This window comes from Corvus cornix, chromosome Z (assembly GCF_000738735.6).
Source record: "Corvus cornix cornix isolate S_Up_H32 chromosome Z, ASM73873v5, whole genome shotgun sequence".
NCBI classification, from domain to species: domain Eukaryota; kingdom Metazoa; phylum Chordata; class Aves; order Passeriformes; family Corvidae; genus Corvus; species Corvus cornix.
Window position 1 is genome coordinate 27949385 of NC_046357.1, and position 23178 is coordinate 27972562.

The 23178-nt window shown below is 39.7% G+C and overlaps 1 protein-coding gene across 7 annotated transcripts in view; it reads right to left on the minus strand.

The window, feature by feature from the left end:
- Positions 1-4663: 4663 nt before the first annotated feature.
- TDRD7 (tudor domain containing 7) overlaps positions 4664-23178 on the minus strand; it is a 47339-nt gene continuing 28824 nt past the window's right edge. For 5 of the 7 annotated variants that reach the window (XM_039566927.1, XM_039566922.1, XM_039566925.1 and 2 more), the window contains 11 exons: positions 17581-18161; positions 15137-15323; positions 13484-13595; positions 12467-12669; positions 12189-12323; positions 10448-10531; positions 10150-10284; positions 9709-9819; positions 7787-8277; positions 7300-7460; positions 4664-5146 (listed from right to left, as the gene is read on the minus strand). In XM_039566927.1, the coding sequence (XP_039422861.1) occupies positions 4926-5146; positions 7300-7460; positions 7787-8277; positions 9709-9819; positions 10150-10284; positions 10448-10531; positions 12189-12323; positions 12467-12669; positions 13484-13595; positions 15137-15323; positions 17581-18161 (2421 nt within the window). In that variant the 3' untranslated portion in view covers positions 4664-4925. The other 2 variants (XM_039566924.1, XM_039566926.1) reach the window with 2 other exon arrangements.

Here is a 23178-nt window from a genome sequence, read left to right on the forward strand (position 1 = left end):
CTACTAATCCCGTGTCTTACTTCACGCCGTGTCAATTTGCCCTATACATCCAGTGACAGCCGCTAGAGCTGCTCCAAGTCTGCAATCAGCCCAGGAGAGCTGCCTTCCAGTCTTGTGGTATCAAGTTTTAACACTGCTGCCAAATCTTTCCCCTACCTCACCTTTGAGTCACTTTAAAGCCCCATGGATTTGTCCTTTAATAATTTTTTACCAAATCTCTCACGAAGTGTCAGCCCCAAGCTCCTCCTTACCTCTGTCGTCTGGTCTCCACCAGCAGCCACAAGCCAAGACTGGAAAGGGCCCCAGGTTTACCAGAGGTGGCCAGTGCATCTGAATGCTTCTCCAGTCCCATACTTCCCTGACCTGGTGGTCAGATGACCTTCATCTGAAAATGCCCCCAGCTGCCATGAGATGGTACTTGGCCTCTTTTTGACTGGTACTGAAATTCTACATCCTGTGGCATTTGGAGGAAAATCTGCAGTTAGATCTGAAATGCTCCTCATGGCTAGGGCAAATGAAGGATAAAAATGGGGGCCGTGCCAAGCACTGGATTCAGTGCATGTCTCATTGAGGTGAGCAGGATTATGGCCCAAGTCACTGGCATCATCCCAGCTGCTGGCAGGAGAGAAAAAGGCACTTGGAACCACCCAATTCACCCAAATGCCTCAGTTTCTTCAGGCTGAAGAAGCCTGACAGGTACAAGATCAGACAAACCTGGATGCCAATTTCTATGCCACCTGTTTACCAAATACCTTTCTCCAGGGTGTGCAAGCTGGGAGCAGCTCAGGAAGCAATCCACTGGCACCACCGAGCTTCCCTACAAGCCCACATTGGTTTTGCACTCGGAGATACATATGATCCACTTTTTTTAATGCCATCTGGCTGTTGTCAGATGTAGCTTTGTGGGCACCAGAACCTCATCCAAGGTGTCTTGGTCCCCTTAGAATGCACTCAGCCTGTCTCCATCAGGCAAGATGCCTTCTCAGCACACTTGCTTTCACTGCATCAGTGGTAGTTCTCAGTGTTTGCCATGACACACTGCAGTGATGAATGTTGCATGTAATGTACAGTGTAGTACTTTTCATGAGACACCAAGTTTCACTAACCCCGATTACACCATGGCCCTCAAGGAAGTGGCTAGGCATGCATGAAGAATGTCCACTCAGGTCACAAGCTCCTCTTGTCCTAGCCAAGCTCTAAGTTCACAGAGCAGGGCAATTCTCCTGTTTAAGAATTCCAGTCCAATCTGAAAACATCAGCAAAGAACAAAAAACCACAAAAGAAAGCTTTCAGGCTTCATGAAGGTTTAAAGTGATGTTTTTTTCATTGCATGATTTTTCTTCACTTTTCTTGTCTAACACAGTCAGCACATGAGAATCCAGGCTCTCAAAGGTTTGCCTGATGTACAGCTGTGAGGACAAAGGAGGAGTATGGTGAGACAAAAGATCTTTGCAACAAAAGTCTTCCCAAATGGGGGAAGAGGAGTCCAGGATTGGAAAACCTAGAGATAGGAATTCATTTTGAGATAGCAAAGAGGGTTCTCATGTTTCTCTGACGAAACAAGAGCTCCTCAAAATGACCTGAAGTGAACACACTGGGAGATGAAAACAGGTAAACTTGAACTTTGTCAACTTAACAAAAACCAGCTGAGATGGAATAAACAGAACAGAGGTGGTTTGAAAGTGCTCATTGTTCACAGCCCTGGGAAAGTAAGAGACCTGCTTTGTTTGTTTTAGTGATTACAGTGTCATCTCTTTTCTCTAGTTATCAATGATCATTTTCCATTTTATAAAATTCACAATGATCCACAAAACATGTCTAACAAAGCTGCATTCTCTTTTTCTGGTTGTAAGTTATCCTGGGTGCGGTCCTAAGAACTACACATTCCATATCCACATTCCAAGGGATAATCAGCTGGGCTTCTGCAGATACATCCTGCATGGTTTTGGCATTTAAAGTGAAACTGGAGTTCCAGTGAATTCCCTGGCTGTTCCCCTTTCTTCCTGCAACTAAAGCTTTTACATGCCTTATTTTATCTACATATAAAAACAGTTATCAGTGAAAACTTCTGAAAGTGTTCCCCTCCTTATCCTTCTTCCATCCAGACCAACTGCAAATCCTGCTATTTAAACCAGACTTTCTAGACATTGTTGTTGCTTTCATCTAGATTCTCTGTGATTAATCCATGTCTTTCCTGGAGGGCAGTGCCCAGAACTGCATGTAGTGTTCTACTGGAGGCCTTTCTAATAGCTGTCAGAATGGAACATAACTCCACCACCGGCCTGATTCAGACATGGGCCGTGGAAGCAGCCCCAGTGAAGTGCCATGCATTTGTGAAAGCAGAGAAACCGTTCACAACCACCCTGCAACACCGACCGCTGAAAAAGTGAAGTTAAGAACCACACAGTATTCTGTGTGCATTAACAGCTTCCACAGAGCTAGCGTGTCTAGTACCTCCTAGGGACAGCAGACTAACTATTCATTATGCTATTTCATGGCTTGGAAACTTAAACAAACTCAAAAGTGTTCAATACTATGTATGCCCCACATGCTCTGCACATTTTGTGAGGCAGAGCATGAGATGTCTCAAAGAGCACTAGCAGGTCAATTAGCAAATAAATGTATGACGGGATCTTATGTGGAGTAGGAGAGTAACACTAAAAGCAGGCATAAAATCCTAGTTCTGCACAAGGAGACAGCAGACCTGTACTGTAATGGACTAGTAGGGGAGCTACTGAAGGCAGGGGTGGTACTGTATCCTGGGAATGAAGATGGAGGGACATGTCAGTGCAGCCCCCCTGGATACAGGGTATGAATAGAATGCAGCATCATGTCAGTAACTTTGGGTTGGGTGTATGCTTCATGCATGCACAAAACAATTCACCACCTGGACAGTGGTGCCTGTGGGTTTGCTGATTAGTTAGCACTCTGTTTTACCAACATACCTCTATGAACTCCAGTACTGTGCAAATGCGTGGGACTGTAGGAATGTGTCCTTGGTTCTGACCTGGGTTTTTTAGCCACCAACAACCAAGGAGAGGGTGAGGCATTATTTCAGAAGGGGCAGACAAGGTTGGAAAACATCTTGAGTCTCTTGAACATCTGCTAGGCTCTTTCCTCTAATACTACAAGTAAAGAGTCTCAAACGCTGCCTCATCAGTACACAGGTGCAAGTAAACTTCTGGAAAAGAGCAGATCCCTAAGCCTTAAAGGATGCAAACACAGCACAGGTATTTCTCATGAAACCAAACTTCAAAATAGTTGCAGCAAAACTCTCTATTGCCATGAAAATGGCTTGTAGCCATCAGCCTGCATGATTGTGAAAGTGAGATATGGTCTTAGACACACAGGAAAACTCTCTTCAGGAGCTCAGGGGAGTGCTTGTCTCATTCTACTGTCCTACATCATTCAGTTTCAGACTCAGAACCCATCCTACACAGGGAAACTTTGCAAGGAAGTGTATCTTACAGTAGTTCATCACCACATGGATTCCTTCACTTGCATTCTTCACCTTCTCTGCCATGGCAGCTGAAGAAGTTGATTAATATGGAAAACTATTACTATCTTTATTGTTAATACTACCTCTCTCTAAAGTACACTTAAGAGTCTCAGCCTCAGCACGCCTAAATATGGAGAGGACCGTGTTAAGTAGCAATTTGCATTAGAATAGCAGTTTGCTAGTTTATCACTGCCCACTCTAATCATGAGGGCTCTACTATACCCAGTGAAACGCACCACACTTCCAAGAGGACTCCTTGCTGCTTAGCTCAGACCTTCTCCAGAACACCACCAGAATTAGACTAAGAGAGTGCAAATCTAAGTCCCACAGGCTGAAACAGCTCGTTTGCTCAGAGTATTTGTATGCACTTTCTCTCTCCCACCCTACAGTTACACATGCACAGCACCTTTCAGTCTTGTTTCCCTTTCTGTCCAGTCTCCTGTACTCCTGCCACAGCATTATAGTAGAATTTCTTAAGCTTGGCTTGTGTACTACTAGAAATACTACACAGCCTTGCAGAAGAAAATCCCGTTGCTGGTATTCGTCGTGTAAAGCTTTAATATTGTGTTTAACAATCTAGAGGGACTATGGCAAGCAAATTCAAATTGAGAGAGCAGACTATGAAATATAATCATGTCTACACCTCCTCTAAATATTTCTAATGCCAAAAATAAAGTAGGTTCTAAAGTAGGCCAAAAATACTGCATTCAGAGGACTATAAGCACCCATCCGCATGCTTATAGCACACTGCTTTTTCCTGTCTCCAGGGAGCAGAAATCCTCTGAAGTTTCTCAGAAGCATACATGAAAACAAGCTATGAAAAAGAGGGAAAGGAATGCTTTGAATTCAGCAGCTGGTCAGGGGGGTGGGGTGAGGAGGGGAGTGGAGAATTCAGGGAAGTGGTATCCCTGCTAAAGAACAGCAAACAGAGCAGTAAGCACACAAAGTGCAGACCCTTCTGTGAATACTCAGCCCTGCAAATGCAGTATTCCAAGCAAGGCACTATTCAAAGTGTACCAAGTTAAGGAAGAGGGAAGAACTCGACAACTATGCACATCTCTGACAAAAAAAGTCAGCAATAAAAAACACTTGTTAAAGGAAGGAGTACCCTGTAATGGCTCTGAGTAATATTGATGAGATAAAAAGCCCTCCAAAATTAGGTAATGATCACAAGAACGAAATTGAACAGTTTTATTGATAAATAACTTTTAAAATAATTTAACTCAAATATTCTAGCATTACAATCGTAAACAACGTGAAAATTTTCAGAAAGTCAGCTGAAGTCAACAGTACTCAAACTTGTTAAACAAACACAAATTTTTCAATTTTATCCCCATTATATCTTCAAGGCCATGTAGTAGTTATATTTATCTTCAAAGCCTGTTACTTATTTTATTGCTAAGCTGCTACATTTCAGAAGTGATGATTAATCACCCTTTGAAAATTCCACAAGACTTTGAGACACAAAATCATGAATCCATGTATCAATATGTGGAAGAGATGTGTCCACGAGAAAAGTCACTATTTTTCGATCCCAAGAGTTAGTGCTGTCATTAACTGCCTGTATCTGTGCCACAAAAGGTTTCTTCTCTACAAGATTCCGAAACACTATTGATGCCTCTTCTGACCACTGCTGGCTTTTCACTCCTAGGACAAATGTAAAGCAAAACAGAAGGTCATTTATAGACTAGACCAATCTAAGTTTATAAAGAAGTGGTGTGAGTTTAAATACTTGAGAAAACAGATTTTAAAGTGCTAATGAATGCAACTTAAATCTAGAAGAGAAACACAAGCTCACTCATCTCCCACACAAACAAGCTTAATTATTACACAGACTAGGACATTTATTTTTTCTTGAAGTCTAAAGATACGGATATGTTTGCAGAAGTGAAAGGCAATAGCACTGACTCACTGAGCCATTCAGAGAATATTAGCTGCCTTGCATGACCAGGGCTTATCAGGAACTATTACAAAAAAGAAACTACAGATCCTTTCAAAACAAACTTTCTTTGTCTTCAGCCTGAGGATGCTGAAATTACTTGTCCTGGGGGCCTTGCTTTAAGATTGAATTTTCTTCATCTCAAAGCAGCATCAGTTACTGGAACACCTGCCAAACCTTCAAGTCCCAAACTAGACATACAGAGGGCAGAAACAAAAAGAAATTATGCCTAAATGCCTCACAACTGCTCTTACTTTTTTCAGAGCAGCATCCCACAAAGTCAAGTCTGCTGGAACCCAAATGGGTTTTTGAATATGGCTGTAATCCACCTAGAAATAAGTGGCTCCTGCAGACTTGGGATTCAATTCCCCAGACCATGCTGGTGTACAGCATCTAGACACAGGGGCTCGAATATCATGCAGGAGTACCCAAAAGCCACTTTATGGATAGTAGAAGCCGAACAGCAAAATGACAGTACTTTGCTTCTACTATTAGCAGCAGCTTGCCACAGATAGGGCAACACAGGAACACAGCTGCCTGCAGATTACAGAAGGAAGTAAAACCCAACAGTTAGTCAACACTTAAGAAAGGGTAATTAATGCTAGGAAAGGCTATTGTGGAAGCAAATGGGATTTTACAAGGAAACAGATCAGAGACTAAGAGGCATGAGACACGAAAACAGAGAGAAAAAAGTGGAAGAATAGCAGGACAATAGTTACTGATCTTCCAGGCTCAGCTGGCCTGCTTTGACAATACAAGCATCTCAGAGGCAACAACTAGCTACTTGGGAGACTCAGTGAAGCAGGAAAAGTGGATGACTTGCAGGCTTGCTGAGCGTGATCCTGTACTACTCCAGAAGACAGCCACAGCTAGAAATCAGCCACATTACAGCACTGCACTCAGAGGACCCCAGCCTGTCGGCAGCACATCCATCCATCACCCATCACCAGTTTAAAGCAATCCCCAAGGTCACACTGAGGCTATGCAGGAAAGCAGATCCACAGAAGGCACAGAGCACTAACTCTGTAGCCTGTCACTTCCAACAAGCATATTCTGTGACTGAAATCTAGACCAGTGCTGACCAAACAGCATCAGAAAGCAGCAGCTGAGACACGTACATCTGAACGCAACGCAGAAATGAAGGAAAAATTCTGAAAGGAAAGAAAAGATAGCAAGGAGAGTTCAAGTTTTATTTTTTAAATTCTCTCAGATGTATGCACACTCTCTATGCCCCATGTTCTCAAGGAAATTATCTTACATAAGCTTATTGAAAGCCCCATTCCCTTGTGGAGTTTTTTGTTTGTTTGAGAAAACCAACAATTTCAGGCAACTCTGGATACCAAATATGAACTGTAAATTACAGTACAGTCAAGGTATATATGAAAAAATTCTGTAGAAATTCAGCATGTAGGTTCCTAACTTTATGTAAACTATGATAATCAGAACATTAGGTTCTTATCAACAGACACATCATAACTTTCACACTTGGTAATTGGTTATGTTAAAGGATCCAAAAAACATTTAGTTTTTATTTCCCTGTGTCTTTTGCACAGTAGATATCACACATACTAAATGATAAATTTTATGACAATGAAAAGTAGCTGCTGGGAAAGTTTAAGCAGCCTTCATTCTCAAAGATTGTAACTTAAAGTGCTGCATTAAATTAAACAAACAAAAGTAATGAAACAGAATCATCACCACCTATGCCAAGAATAAAAGCAGAGCTACTTTGATGACATAAACATGTAGAAAATACCCAATTACATAACATTTGACTTTGTTCAGTTCACATTTCTGTTCATCTCGTATGCCCACTGATGTAAGACTTTAACCAAAACAATTGCAAATGCTTGATACCTACCTGCAAGCTGAGCTGTGATAGCTTGGAAAGGCAGTCTTCTAAATGTATTCAGGAGTGGCTGTACTTTCCGTATGCTCACAAACTCATGTTTGCCATAGTCCAGCTCATACACTGACAAAAACCCATTTCTAAGAATTCCTTTTATTATGACCCTGTACCACCTAAAAGGGGGGAGAACAAGAATAGATAATTTGAATTCATATTCATACACTGTCAACACACCAGAAAAATAATGCACAACCAAAAGATCTTAACCAACATGTCTCAGGCTTCCCAGATCTGGATTTTGCTGAATAAAAGTAAACTATCCCAGCTACAATCTGGAAGCATGAAGAGACTGCAACCTCATTTACTCCCTTAATCTCTGAGATATCATTGGACATCTGCTATGTTGTTAACAATGCGGACTAAGCAAAGCTAGGCTTTCCTAGCTTAGCAGAGTTAAGCTTGCTTTTAAAGATTTTAAGTAATTTAAGCATCTACTTACTCATCTCCAATTTTAGCTGCATACAGCTTGTTTTTTTCAATGTTCACAGGCTTCTCTTCTGCCCTGCTGTAGTACAAGATCATTTCTTCCATTAGGGTGTACAGATTGTTTAGCTCATTCCAAGGCTGGACGATGAAATGACCAGGGTGGCAGGCCACCGAGACATAGATATCCATGAGGTCACCGGGCTTTGGCAAGGGTAGAGGAGGAGGCATATCAGTGGTGGACACTGCACTGCCCGGCTCTCTGGCTGAATCAGGGAAACTCTTCTCCAGCTTCCCACTAGACAACTGTAGAGCTGAAACAGCATCACTTACAGCTTTTGTGGAGCTAGTCCCACTGGGTGTCACACTCAAGAAAACATCTTTCTGATGTTTCCACAAGTCTGCATTTTTGATCTGTTTGTTGATGCTACGATCCATGTCTGGGAAATTCTCTGGAGCAAACAAGTAAATGTGAGCAATTCCCTTTGAAGCATCCTGTTTAATCACCTTGGAACACAAAAACCAGTTTAACATCCAGTTAGTAACTATTAAAGGCACATCTGATTTTGTACAGAAGACTAAAGCAGCAACAGTTCACTGCATTTATGCACAGAAACATTTTCAGTGTTCTCCCAAAGACATTAATGAAGTTGTGGGTAATAAGCCATTCACAGCAGATAAAAAGATAAAAAGCACCTGCAGCTATTCTACTAATATAAAGCAAATACAAAACTTGAATTGTTCCATCCAACAGGTTCAATCTCAATACTGTGTGTACAATTTCTAGTTTTCAGAAGAACAGTAGTCCACAAACACCTAAACAACTATTAAATAATAACACCTAATCCTTTAAAGTATCTTCCTGTCACTATGGAAAATGAGGCCTGCTAAATTAGATGAAAAAAAAAGATGAAAAATGTTTCCAGGTTTCTATCATGTGTAATTTTCAAGCATTGACATAAAAATATTTCCTATTTAACATCAGATATGCTAACATTAGTAGTAGTAAAACACTTAAATTTTAATTTGACAAAGTATGCAACATTCCTTTAGTGATTCTTCTGTTGATGTTCCTAGCCAGGAATAAAAACTTTCTGCAATTAAAGCATACATACATCTGCTGTCTGTTTTTTAATACAGCAAAAATTAGCACCCAACTCAAACTGTCTTGGAAGAGGGTGTCTAGAAAAACCAGGTACTACAGGTGTAAGTCTCAGACTTCAGGTTTGGACTACAGCAAGCAAAAAGGTTAAGAAAAGCTACAAAACACTTTTTCAAAGTGTCTGCTGACAGTATCTGGAATCGAAATGTTAAGAGGAAATAATCTTTGTTTAGTCTGTAGTTAGTAACAGATTTCCTTTAGGAGAGTATTTTCAGTTAGTTAAACTGGCTAGGATACATTGCAAATGGAAATAATTTTATCTCAAAGATAAGAGAAATTTTAAGTATATAAAGCATATACTAAAACAAACTCGATTAGAAAAAGCAAACAAAAAATAAAACTGCTTTCAAAGACTAGAAGGAGAAGCAGCTTTGCTCACAAGAGGCATAAAAGCAATTCAAGATTAACTCAGAAGTTGCATATTTTTATGTGTTGAAAAATGAACAACGGTGTTTCTTTCTTATCAATGGCAAAATAACTCTAGCTGCATATTTGGACTTGGACAGCAAAATGTGAGAAACTGCTGTGAAAGTTGCTAAATTCGCAGCAGAGGGGGAAAGAGAAAATTCTAACAGGCTTAAGCAAGTAAGTTTTATGATAAATTTCCTCAGGAAAAAACTTTGTATAGCATTTATGTCCCATAGCTGGTTACAAACTTTTACATTTCTATAACAAAAATCAATTTGATGAGTTGTTGAGCTCTTAAAGTTGTTCTTCCAATACTCTTTTCACATGCCTATATGATTTCACGTCTCATAGGCATTTTGAGTATTTACCTTCATGCTAAATTCAGGACAATTTGTTACAGCATCTCTCAGCCACAGTACAGCATCTGGAGTCCACATGCCAGTGTTAGGAGGCAGATCTGCCAGACAGCATTTTAAAGCCTAAGAACAGAATTAAGTGTACAAGGTATAATTTAGTAATACGAAAGCTGGTCCATAATTTCCAATTCAGAGAATAATGCTGACAGAGTCAATCATGTATGACAAACAGAAAGAGCAAAATGCAAATCCAGTACCACAACACATACACAACATCCACCAACTCACAGGGCTACACTGTGATTTATTTTAGGCAAAGATGCACAATGAAATACACTGCAATATTGAATGCTATGAAACAAAACAGAATTTCATTACATAAACCTTGAAGTAGCAGCACTAAAAACACTGCCAAGAGATCAAATACAGGTTAACTTTAACATGTCTTCATACCTGAGGAGGTATTGCAATTACTTCTCTCAGGAACTGTGGTGGGATTTCTTTGAGCTCTGATACTTTTACAGTTGCAACTGTTCCAATATCCATAAACTTCACATCAAGTGCCCGTCTAGTGTGAATTATTTTTATCTGAAAGAAGAAAGCAAGAGCATAATTTTGAGGTTAAAAGCCCAATAGTGACACACACGAATTATAAAATATTTAATGGAACTTAAACATTCAGATTGAGTTGAAAAAAAGAAGAGACATTTCTATGTGGGCAAACTGTAGCTGCTTTTTGAATACTTCTTACCTCTACACGTGCCCATTTTCCTTTGGAAGGAAACAAGCAGATTTTGCCACAGAAAGGTACCAATACATTGAACTCAGATGTTTGCTGCAAAAACAAAAACAGGAGTCAAAAAGCAAAAAGCTATTACTATCAGGCACTCAACTAAACATTTCAAAACCAACACATGGCATAAACAGTACTGAGAAGCAAAAGCTCTGTTTCAAATAAAAAGTATCTTTCCAGCTTTAGAAGCACTTCTTATCACATTGTTTTAAGCTTCCCCACTTGGTAAATCTTTTAATTCCAAGATCTGTATCTTACAGGGAAATTGAGAGAATACAAAGTGCCAGAGTTAAAAAGCCACATTTGGAAACAGACTAGGAAATCACCAACAATTATTTGATTGGAAAAGCAAGAGCAGTTAAGAGCTATGACAGACAAGTGAAGAAGCTCCTAGCTTATATTCTAGAACATATAGTTTCTTGAGATATGTAGCAAACCAAATTTACTGCTGACTCAAATGAAAGTCTCATGGGGGTGACAGTCACCATGATAATCCTAAATAACATAACAAGACAACAGCTACACTATAAAAAGCATGGAGAAACTTCATTTGAAGAACAGTCAACACCTTACTTGGTTTAAATTCTCAGGCAAAATGAATTTAAACCCTCCAGATAAGCTGCAAAGCCTGATATTAAAAGAATCTGAAGAACAGTCTCTTTCCTTGATAGCAGCAAGAAACTAACAAGTACTGTCTCCAACAAATACCAACTCTTGAAATGCCGACATGGCTGCCTTCCTTTGTGTTGCTAAATATTTTAGGGTTTATATACTTACTTTCAGTGTTTAGCTTGCTTGAAACTGAATTCTGATGAATTAAATATGTTCAGTATAAAATATTTCCAGATGGTCTGAGAACAGGTCTAAAGCTCAACTTCTATACCTAAAACACTTTGACAGAGTAGTTGCACAAGCAGCAGTTCTAACAGGACCCCCAAGGATCTGCATTGCATGATTTGATTGTGTCAGGCACAGCTGAATTAAAAAATTGATTCTCTTTGTTCTTACAAATTAGATTCTCTTAGGATTTCTTCTCTTTGGCCTAAATTCTCTTGAGTCTAATAAGGATTGTTGCATCTCTAAATGGCTGGTGGAATGTCAGACTTCTCTGCCACGTGCTTATTTTAAAGCAACTTAAAGACTTTTCAAAATGTCTCCTATAGATCACTTGGATGCTGATACTAGCCACCACATTCAAAAGCTAAAGATGCAAGAACAAGATATGCAGAATCAGATGTATCAGATCAAAGCCACTGAATCTCCAAAAAAGCCATGTGAAGAAGAACAGACCTTGATTACACTGCTTTTATTGCCACTTTATACAGATGTAGCTGTTTATGTACCTCAAGTTCATAATGTAAAATTTCCAGAAAAAAAAATGGCAGTATCTCCACAGGCTTTATACCAATCTCATGCAGTTAGTATGGGAAGCTTCCCATTGAGAGCCATATTGTTACTATTCTAACTATTCCAGGAAAGCTGTACATAGGTACTGAAGCCTTAGAGAATGCTTGTGAAAAATGAAGCATCAAAAGACACTTTTCACACTGAAAGATGCACCCCAAAAGCCCCAAACTAGAAAGAGAATTTTTAGCCTTTTTGAATAGTCTATGGCTACCACAGAAACTTGATCTTACGTGCAAGGAAAATTATTGGTACTCTCTGGAGAAATGCTTCAGGACTTCACCACAGAACTTACCTTGTAAAGAAAGTAGTCTTCTAGTTTCTGCAGTATTTCAGAAAGTCTAGACAAGCCTTTGGATGGCACTTGGCAGTACAGGCTCCCATCAGAGAAAACACTGGTTACTCTGACATTGGTATACAGTGCATCTACCTGCAACAGTAAGAGTTTGACAAGAAAGGGGAAGAAAAAAACCACACAGAACTTAGCAAATTTCTGAGTACTGTTTTTTGTCCATCTAAGACCTCAGCAGTCTATGATTTTTAAAGATTAAGGGGGAAACAAGACAATAGTACCTGCAGGTGCAGTTCAAGGGACTTGTCATACAATGTCTTCAGACAAGTAGCATTGATGTTGATATCATCTTCTCCAGAAGTGTCATAGAGAACAAGAAGAGGAATATCACTCTTTTCCAGTATTTCCACAGCAAATATCTTGAAGCATGTCTGTGATTCCACAGCCTTTACTAGGACAGGATCATCACAGAAGGCTTCCAGTCCTGTAAGACACACCGTACCTTTTTGTGTACAGAAGCTGTACTGCACCCCTACTACTTGCAATCTACTTTATTTCTACCTTTTTATCAAAGAAAGCCATCTTTGGGGGCAGGGCAGAATAGAAAAGAAAAAGACCTCTTCAAAACCAGAAAAACAGTCGAAAATTGAATGCATCCAAGTATTAAAAAACCAACCAAACAAAAAAAAGCCAAGCTCATTCACAGCAATTTCACATATTTAAAATTTACTATTTTTAAAAAGTTAAAAAGGCCTACAATTTTAGAAAGGTAAATAAATTCCAGAAGAGTCTAGGAAGTCTGCAAGTATGCAAGTACTGAAAGGGGAAGGATCACTTCAAAATAATTAAATTGGCTCATATTTAGAAATATTGCCTCATCTGGCCACAACAGATGTACCTCATTTATGGAAAAAGATGTTTTGCTAGTGTACATTGCTTCACACAACAGTAAATGTTTCCTTTTATTTCTTTAGGCTCACATATATTAAAGGGACAAAGACATCCATGTTAAGTACAGGAACAATTAAGCTCCATTACAGAAATACAGGATATAATTGTCTTCTAATATCAAGCATTCTCTGTAAAACTCTTCTTCACATCCTTTCTTCCTTCCTTCTTTCCATGCATATCCATGTCTGCTTAGACTAGCTGTGCTGAACAAAATCTATCATACACATACAGAACTGTTACAAACAAGGATCAGAACTTCCAGGCTTGCAGAGGCTTCAATCCATAAGCTGTGCCAACGGTAAGCATAGCAGTAAGCACGTGTACCGTCAGCACTGGTTTTCTCTTACCTGCTAGTTTACATTTTGCAGCTTGAAAAGGAAGCAATCTGAACTGTTTCTGTAGTCTGCACACACTGTTGCTTTCAACGAACTCAGTGAAGCCGTGATCAACATAGTACACCTGATAATGGAAAAGGGATTTAAAAGCACAAGATCATGAATATAATTGTAAGTATGTTTTCTTGAGTCTAGGGAGAATGTACTCAGTTACCACATTCTCTATGCAGCCACAGACAAACTACTTTTTGCCAGTTTAGTACCATTACTTTCATGTTTTCAGGGAAAGCCTCCTTCTCAAGATCTCTGTAAAACCATCCTCTCCAACTGTTCTATAGAATCTCAACCGTAAATAAGAACAGTGCTGGAAGAATTCAGCATATATTAACTCAAACCACATGAAGAACGGTAATAAAGTTGCAATTTTTATTTATAAAGTTTTGAAAGTGTTGAAAAGTCAAATACCACTTAGGTGCCCTTATAAATTTTGCCTATTGTTTTTACAGCATTAAGAGAATAATTTTGATTTAAGCTTGTCTTTACTTTGGTACAAATACCACAGTCAATGCAGGAAACTAGAATGGAAACTGCTGATTGGCAGCAAGTAACTGGAGCAAAAGTGAGAGAAAGAAGGCTTTGATGGGACTTCCTACATTTTTTCTGAACTCTACCCTGCAAAATGTCTGCACAGCAAATATTGAAAGGAGGTCTGAACTCTGACAGAGGACAAAAAAAAGTGCAAAAAGCAGCAATAAAGCAGCAGCCTTCTTTTGGCTGATAGCTCTGACTAGGGAGAAATTAGAGGCAAGCATACCACTAATTTTCTTGCCACTTCTCTAAACCCAACAATCTTTCACAAAACCAAGTTCTGACACCTCACTCCAACTTACAGCTGAAGGGTATCATACTAATTTTCAGAAAAAACTCAGTTCTAATACATAGGCTATTTCAGTATTTATAAAATGGTTCAACTTTAAAAGTATGCTAAGTAGGGCTGGGTAAAAAGTGACCTAACTGGGGAAAGAAACAAAAATGTTAAAGAGGTCTCATTAATGTTGACTAGACAAGAAATAATTGAGAAGTTCTAAACTTTTTTTATACTTCTAATGTATGTTCTAATTTCACTGCCGATGGCAAGAAGAGTCTGTTTGGCACAGGAAAAGTTTAGAGTTAAATAACGTCAATGCAGTTTAACTAAAATGCATACATAACTCCCAAAACACCGTATCTGCCTGGAAGGGGAAAGTATACTTTCTTTTTTGCTTTCTATTTATGTTCATGTTAGAGATACTTCAGTACAAGACTTCAGACAAGATCTAGGAGCAAATGAGTGTGGTCCTTCCGTTTCTCTTGCTATGTTCCCCTCAAACCATGCCTCCTATCAAAGGTACATTTTCAGCACCGAAGTGCTATAGGGCCCAGCCCCTTTTAAAACCAAAACCCCCAAACTCAAACTATTTATGGAAAAAACCCTGAAAGACCATTTAATTCTGTCAATCACACAACTTCTACAAGGTCTTAATTTCTCATATACCTGAAAACAGAAGCACTTCAGGGCAAGAAAAGAAAGAATACTAGTGCAGCACATTTAAGAATTGACCGTGTATCTAAAAAACAAGCTTGTCTCAATTATTTTTCCAAGTGCCAAAAGAGGTAATTGCTTGCCTTTATTCTGTTGTCTTCTAGAGAAATTATCTGAGCACGCAACCAGGCATCTTCTTCAGCATGTACTGCAACGAGTTGCCCAACACTCAGAGACTGAGCTGGTGACAAGGTACTGTTCTGACTGTAGTACGCTTTCATTTCATCTTCCATTTGTTCCTGGGCAGAAGAATAATCTTTGCCCACATACCTACAATATTTTACAAAAAACCAGAAAACAAAAAACAAAACATAACAAGAGTTGGGATGCAACTTCAAAAAAGCTGAATAAAACCATAAGAACATTTACTTGCATATATGAATAAATGATATACATTTTCTAAGACATTAGCATCCCAACCCTTCTCCCATTAACAGGCCTATAGAAAAAAGTTACTCTGTCACTAACAAACACCATCTTAATCTGGTTTTCACTAAGGCTGATCCAAACCAAAGCATCTAAAATATCTTTAAAAATTAGCTGTTAAACCAAGTGCTGTTTACTCTCATACCCCAGATTTTTCTTGATATTAGGCTGCTGACCTAATGGTTCATACTAATGCTGTTTGTGTTACATAAGACTTCTTACATCAAGTATATAAACTTTCTGAAAAATCCAGATGGGAAGTTCTGAACGCTTCAGAAACAAGTCAGATTAGAGCAGACAAAAGGAAAACTTACCCACAAATTTGTATTAGTAGCTAGTGTTTCAGCTTGATCATAGAGACTGTGATACTGCTCAATTCTACCACACAGTTTAGATTATATGCCCAGAAACTGAGCAGATACAGTACTGTAACATGCTATGGTAACTCTGTTATAAAGGTTATGTTAAATCTGATCACATTCCAGGGAACTGTGATTTTCCTAGAAACAGGCTTTTTGTTTCTGTGCAAGCATTCATCTACTTTGTAATGGAGATAAAGTGGGGTGACAGTCACATATGGGCTATTTAAAAGTTTCTTTAACATTTGTTTCATAGAGATACCTAATAGACAGTTGGAGTAGCTCAACAGAAAGTAGAAGAATCTTTCAGAATTTCCTACCTCACTCACTATTTTATTCATTATTTCTTCTGAGAATTCAACTGCAGTGCCTAGTGTATCATCTCTGCCTTCAAACACTGTTGTGAATGCCTAGCAAGTATCTAGGAGTGTTTCTATCACCTCACTTTTTATTCTGACCACATTAGAACTCTTTGAGAATTGATCCATGTCTCAAAACAGAAACAGCACACCAAACCTTTCAGCTTTGCCTTCCTAAGTACTGCAGGTGAAAGATTTCAGACCAAAACCACTTAGCCACATACCAAGAAAGTGAAGAGATATTGCTTCACTCCTGAGACTGAAAGGAATCTTGATTTTATTGGTCCTGCATAAATCAACATCAACCAACAGCTGCTGTGTAGTTCTTGTGTAGGTCAGCAGAAAGACACTGGTAGGACATGTAAGAAAAGAAAAGCCCATGCACTGTTTCCTCCCTATACATCTACCTGAACATTTTCTTGTCATGGCTAAAAACCCTATTCCCTTCAGGTCTAGTTTCATCGTATCAGGAAAATGACCTTGCCCATGAAGTACATGGATAACCCTAAGTAGTAATTTTTGTAACTAGGACCAAGAAACCACTAATTATCATCATGTACCTACACAGAGTTGACAAATTGAGCAACTTCAAGTACTGTCCAAGAAACATGGTTCAAAATTTGGGAACTGCTGCTTTGTAGAGGAATTTTTACATCACCACCCTCAGCTAACCAGTATCATACGGTATTTTAATCCATGGTACTCAAAGCATTGATCCCAAATACTTAGTGGAAACCTCCTTAAAATAACAGACTAGAAAGCTAAGAACTGTTGCTCCACATGTACAGTAAGTTATAAATGATGCCAGAACTAAAAAGTCTACAGGAAAAAGGAGGAAGTTTTGTAGAGTTAAATCGCATATGCACAGCAGGCTGGAAGTAAGAGATGTAATGTAACAATCCACTTCTTACACTGTCCCCCAAGACTGGGCTGATTAGGAACCAAATCAAGAAACACTAGTAGTTTATTGCTGGATGAAAGCTCATCTTTCCAAAAGAGGAATCTGAGCACAATTAAGTCACGCCTAGGTACTGCAAATCAGTTATAGAAGTAAAATATTTTAATAAGCACAACAGTAATATCTGAATACCATTTTGTGTTGTAGTAGGATTATTTATAAAGTCTTCCAATGGCAGGTCAAATCTGTCTTGATTCTCAGACAAGCTAAAGCTGATATAAGCGATCAGTTCAGGATGGAAAAATTTTCAGAAAATTTCAATTTAAACACAAACAAAAGGATTCTTAATTTTCATTAGCAAAGTAAGTAAATCATGAAGTCCTGAAACCTCCTATTCATCTGTTCTTTTCTGGCATACCTGCACAATATGAGCACATGGATTTGTAAATAAAGCAAAAAAGGTAGATTCTAAAATAGAAACTTGCCTAATTAGGACCTCATTAGTGTTTTTCAGGTCTAATACCATGATGGACACAGATCCTTCCGATGGAACGATTAGAGAAGGAACAGTTACGTTTTCTAGATACTGGTCCTTGGATTCTTCATACTGCTGTTCAGCTGTGGCCTTCACACCATCATGCCTCTTGACTTTCTCAGTGACATTCAGATTCTCATCAATGCATCTTTGGGGTTTAGCATAGAGGATTGCCTTTCTGGGGACTTCGGATACATAGTCCACAACACACACATCTGACAGCAACTCTAGATTATTTAGAATATCTTCTGGAAATTTTACTTGGTAAGTGTCTTGGTACACTTTGGGAAGTGCATGAGCCCAAAGACCACTGGAATACTTCAGCAGGATGCTAATAACTTTCTCCTTTAAGTCGCTGCTAAGTGATGCAGGTGTGGTCTCCATATTTGGTTTTAATGAAGTGTCTGCTTTTGATGAAGTAACATTCTGAGATGCCTTTTCTTGCTCAGTATCACTTTTTGCTACTGGTGGTATTTTCTTAGCAGGATAAAGAAGTCCATCCATCGGATCACCTCTGTGTATTTTCTCCACCTTGGAAAACAAAAAATAGAGTCAATAATTGGTTGCATCTCTAAGACTAAATCGCCTTCCCAATTACACTTTTATAACATGCATTTTATACAGACTTTGAAGAGAACATCCACAAGGAGCTAAGCTTGAGGTAGTTACTACAGGTTAGTACTTCCTGTAATGCTTCCTCCTCTGTTTTGAAGGGTACGAAACACATATGACTACATCAGTAATGGGCAAATATCTAATCTTTTCAATACAACTGGAACTTGCTTCCAAAGAAGTACATCTTAGGAGGACCAGAAGATGGTGACACCCACAAATTTACATCTTTTGGACATTAACCTTCCCAATCTTACCCACAGGTAAGTAGATCATAAACAAAAGTTTCTGTCTCAGTTTACTGAGGGAAAGGAGATTTGATTCTCTATTTCAGAAACAAGAGGACACTTGCCAGGGAGTGCTGTCAGGCAAGCTATCTGCTGTCATGCTCAGAGAATGATTTTTCTTTACCAAAGTTCTGAAATTAAGGGAGAAATTTCTCTTCATAATAAATTTCATAATAAAATTGATCGGACCCTTTTAAATCATGCCCCCAGCCTCCTGCAAAACCAGGTATTTTGCCAGACCCTGTGTCCACACCCTTTGCTAAGTTCAAGAATAAGGGTATCACATAGTCTGAAGTCACAACATTGAAAGGACCGTCTGAGAACTGTAGCCACAAACTCACAATAAAATTCTGCTTCCTGAAGCTTTGCAGTTTCAACCTAGATTGATCTAAGCATAGCTTAGCAGGAATCTATGTTAAATTGACATAACAAAAGGTCTTAGTGTTTTCACATTGGTCCGAAAGCAAAAACAATAAAGAAAGTTATTAAGGTTTATGTAGCTCCATTTTGAAGTTCCTTCCTCAGAGGAAACAACTCTAATCAAAGTCATTTTCAAAAGCAGATCAATGAAAAAACATGGAGCAGCTGAATTACTTGCTAGTACTCAGGGGTAGCATTCACCTCCACACTACTGATGTCCATACCCATCAGAACTTTATAAACCCTGCCCAAGTAATTCTTTGCAGCTCTGCCCTAGCAAAATACAATCAAAGCATAATGAACAAGTCTTCAGGTATTACATTGCAGAAAAAGAGTAGCACATATCGCTAATTATCAGGATAACATTAGCAAGAAACAAACAGAGTTACAATACATCAAAAAAAAATTTAAATGGCCTTTGCTGTGTCTAGAACCACGTATTTTGTCCTACATACACCTTATCACATTCAGCCCAAATTGCCACATGATGATCTGAGTTAATGCACTATGAAAGTGCATTTCCATACACTTGCTCTGCATTACACTGTCTAGGCTGGTGCCAAAATGAGCTGTGAAACAGTTCTTGGGAATAGGTCTTGGTCAACTTCCACGAATACTAGCATGACACATAAGAAATGGTTTTCATAGATATAAAAAAATATTAACCATGTTAGAGAACCCTCACACATTCCTGGTAGCATGTCTAAATTCTTCTCTATCAGTGAAAAACCAAAATAGAAATACTTTCTGCAAGAGTAAGACATAAGAAAGCGAAGTTCTTGGGCATCTCTGCTAGTCAGCTTGATATAAGAGACAATAAAACATGTCTGGCAGTGAAATCTAGAAGGACCAAAGATGCCTTCAATGATTCCTGACAGAGACCACCTATATTTGTACCGTCTGATATGAGGAATCTTACTGTGCTCTTTGTACCACAGGCAAAGAAAGGAGCTCAGTTAAAAATAGAACCAAACAAAATACCTACCACAGTCAGGAGACCAACGTATATCAAGTCACACAGACAAAAAAATCAGAGCATGCCATCTTTGCAGATAATGACATCCTAAATAGAGAGGAATCAGTAAGAATGTCCCTCCCATGTGTCCATGCACAAGATTGAGGAATTCATTTACATGACTAGCCAAGGAAACTTTTAGCTCCAGAAAATACTTAACATTATCAAGAAAACAATTTGTTTGAGAAGGTTGTGTTGGAATTTATGGCAGTTCATCCTGGAAAAAGCTGGATGCAGAGATCTACCTTTATCCATCCCTTCTCTTGGCTAGTGCTCTTTAAACAGAGCTGCAACAGAGCTGAATAAATTTTTGCTGACAGGACTATAAACCCTTACATACTAAAGACAGAGAAGATCCTCAGAGATCTTTAAGCCTCTTAACTCCAATAATAGCTCTGGGGTTTTCTAGGCACTGAAGTTCAGTTTTGAAGAGGCTGTATATGCTGACGGTGCAAACCATTTAGAGACAGCAAAATGCTATTTCAGTAAATAATTTCAGATTACTTCAGTATAAATAAGCACAGGTTGACATCACTAGAATCACAGAACCATAGAATATCCTGCTTTAGAAGGAACTCACAAGAATCACTGAGTCCAAATCCTGACCCTGCACAGAACATCTCCAGGAATCACGTCACCTGCAAGGCCACACAACACCACAGAAACTTTTAATAACAAGCAAATGGTTTCACTTGTGAGTAGGACTTCAAAACAGCCACCCTTTCTTTAGCACAAATATCTCAACCAGGTTTCCTGTTGAGTTTATAGATTTGCCTTCAAGGTACTTCCCATTAGTATGGCTGACAGGCCAGCTCTGCAAGTACATTATTATTCTGGGAGGTATTGAAAAACACCTGAAAGACAACATAGTCATTTGTCACAGCCAGCACAGGTTCATAAGGGTAAAGTCCTGCTTCTCAAACTTAATTTAATTTTATGACAAGATAACCTACCTAGCTGATCCAGTGCATATAATCTTTTTGGGTTTCAGTAAAGCTATCCATAGTGGCTCTCACAGTGTCCTTCTGGACAGAACAACACAGCTGGATAAACACATCATGGGATGGGTGAGCAACTGGCTCACGGGTCAGGTGCAAAGGGTTACAGTGAATGGGGTGACATCAGACTGGCGACCTGTCCCTGCTGGGGTTTCACAGGGCTCCATCCTCAGCCCTGTGCTCTTCAACATCTTCATAAATGACCTGGATGTTTAGTCACCCTTGGAAGGGGTACTAAGCAAGTTAACAGAAAATACAAAACTGGGAGGAGTTGTTGACTTCCTTACAGGCAGGGAGGCCTTGCAGACTGACCTTGATCAATTAGAGGGCTGGGCAGCCACCAACAGTATGAATTTTAACAAGGGAAAGTGCTGGATTCTGCACCTGGGATGGGGCAACCCTGAATGTGTGTATAGACTGGGGAACAAGAGATTGGAGAGCAGCTCCATGGAAAATGACCTGGGGGCTGATGGCAAGTTGAACATGAGCCAGCAGTGCCCTGGCAGCCAGGAGGGCCACCCGTGTCCTGGGGTGCATCAGGCACAGCATCACCAGCCAGGCAAGAGAGGGGATTGTCCTGCTCTGCACTGGGGTGGCCTCACCTCGAGTTCTGGGGGCAGGTCTGGGTGCCACAATATAAGAAAGACATTAAGCAATTAGAGTGCATCCAAAGGGAGGCACTGAAAGTAGAAAAGGGCCTTGAAGGGAAGCCATATGAGGAGTGGCTGAGGTCACTTGGTCTGTTCAGCCTGGACAAGAGGAGACTGAGGGGAGACCTCATTGCAATCTACAACTTCCTTGTGAGGAAAAGAGGAGGGGCAAGCACTGATCTCTTCTGTGTGGTGACCAGTGACAGGACCCAACGGAATGACCTGAAGCTGTGTCAGGGGAGGTTTAGGTTGGATATCAGGAAAAGGTTTTTTCCCCCCAGAGGGTGGCTGAGCACTGGAACAGGCTCCCCAGGGAAGTGGTCACAGCACCAACCTGGACAGAGCTCAAGAAGATCAAGAGCTTAGGGACATGGTGTGATTCTTGGGGATGTCCTGTGCAAGGCTAAGACTTCGATTCAATGATCCTCGTGGTTCCCTTATAACTCAGAATATTCTGTGATTCTGTGACCATGCCTGTCGTCACCTCTCCATTACAGAGCACAAAGCAGAGGTAACAGCTGTCAGAATGTATTATCAGGGCAACAGAGAGTGAAGTTGTTCTACACAAGAGAACAGCATTTTTGTTCTGCACTTGAGTAACAGAGGGAGCTCTTAAAAACTGAAATCTGGAGACTCAAATAATAAAACTTCAAATAAAAAAATACTCCCAAGATAAATATTGGCACTGCAACTGAGTGGAATGTAAAAGAGCAAGTCCACTCATTTTGACATACGCACTTAGAGAGGACAAAGGCAGACATGCTCCTGTATGTGTCGGTAGGAGAAAAGCTTAGTACAAATATGCTTGACAGTGTTCAAAGAGCCACTACACTAGCATACATAAACTAAAGAAAGTATCCTCTTTCCAAAGCCAGCCTTGTTTAATTGTGTGTACAGTGATAATCATACACTGGTAACCTCCTGGAGCATCAACAGTTTCCAAGAAAGAACTGGAAAGAACACATCCTTGAAATGAGAGTTTCTATTCAGAGTAAATGTCCTTCACTGTTAAGCTTACATTCAAACTAGAATATGCAGTTATTTTATGCCATTCTTCTGCAAGGTAGGAAAGGAAAACCTACAATGGAAGTTAGCATTTTAATGTCAGTGACACAGTCTCGTCCTATGTGGCAAACAAAAAATCTGGCTCCACGGTTCTTGGACAGGTTCTCAAAGACGGCCCTAAAATACAAATCAGAACTATCACTCTGATTCAGTGAGAAGAATTCATCAGAAGTGTGGTGCAGTTCTTTCAGATCTGATTTAAATATGCAACACGGAAGCCAACTACCACGCCATACATACCACAGACTGTACGCAGACACATTTTACTGGCAGGCTCCTTAGACAAATGCTTCAGCGTGCAAGCAGCTCTCATCTACCTGACTTTTCTCAACAGTACATGAAGTTCAACTCCTAGCAAGCTGGAGCTCAAAGCAGTGAGGAAGGTACTTCTGGCATTGATCAGCAGTACCTTGCATCCACACACTGGCTGACAGCATCTTTTCTCTGTCAGTGGCAGCCACCACAACTTCAGGTCCCACTGGTTTTGCCCATCCCTCTACA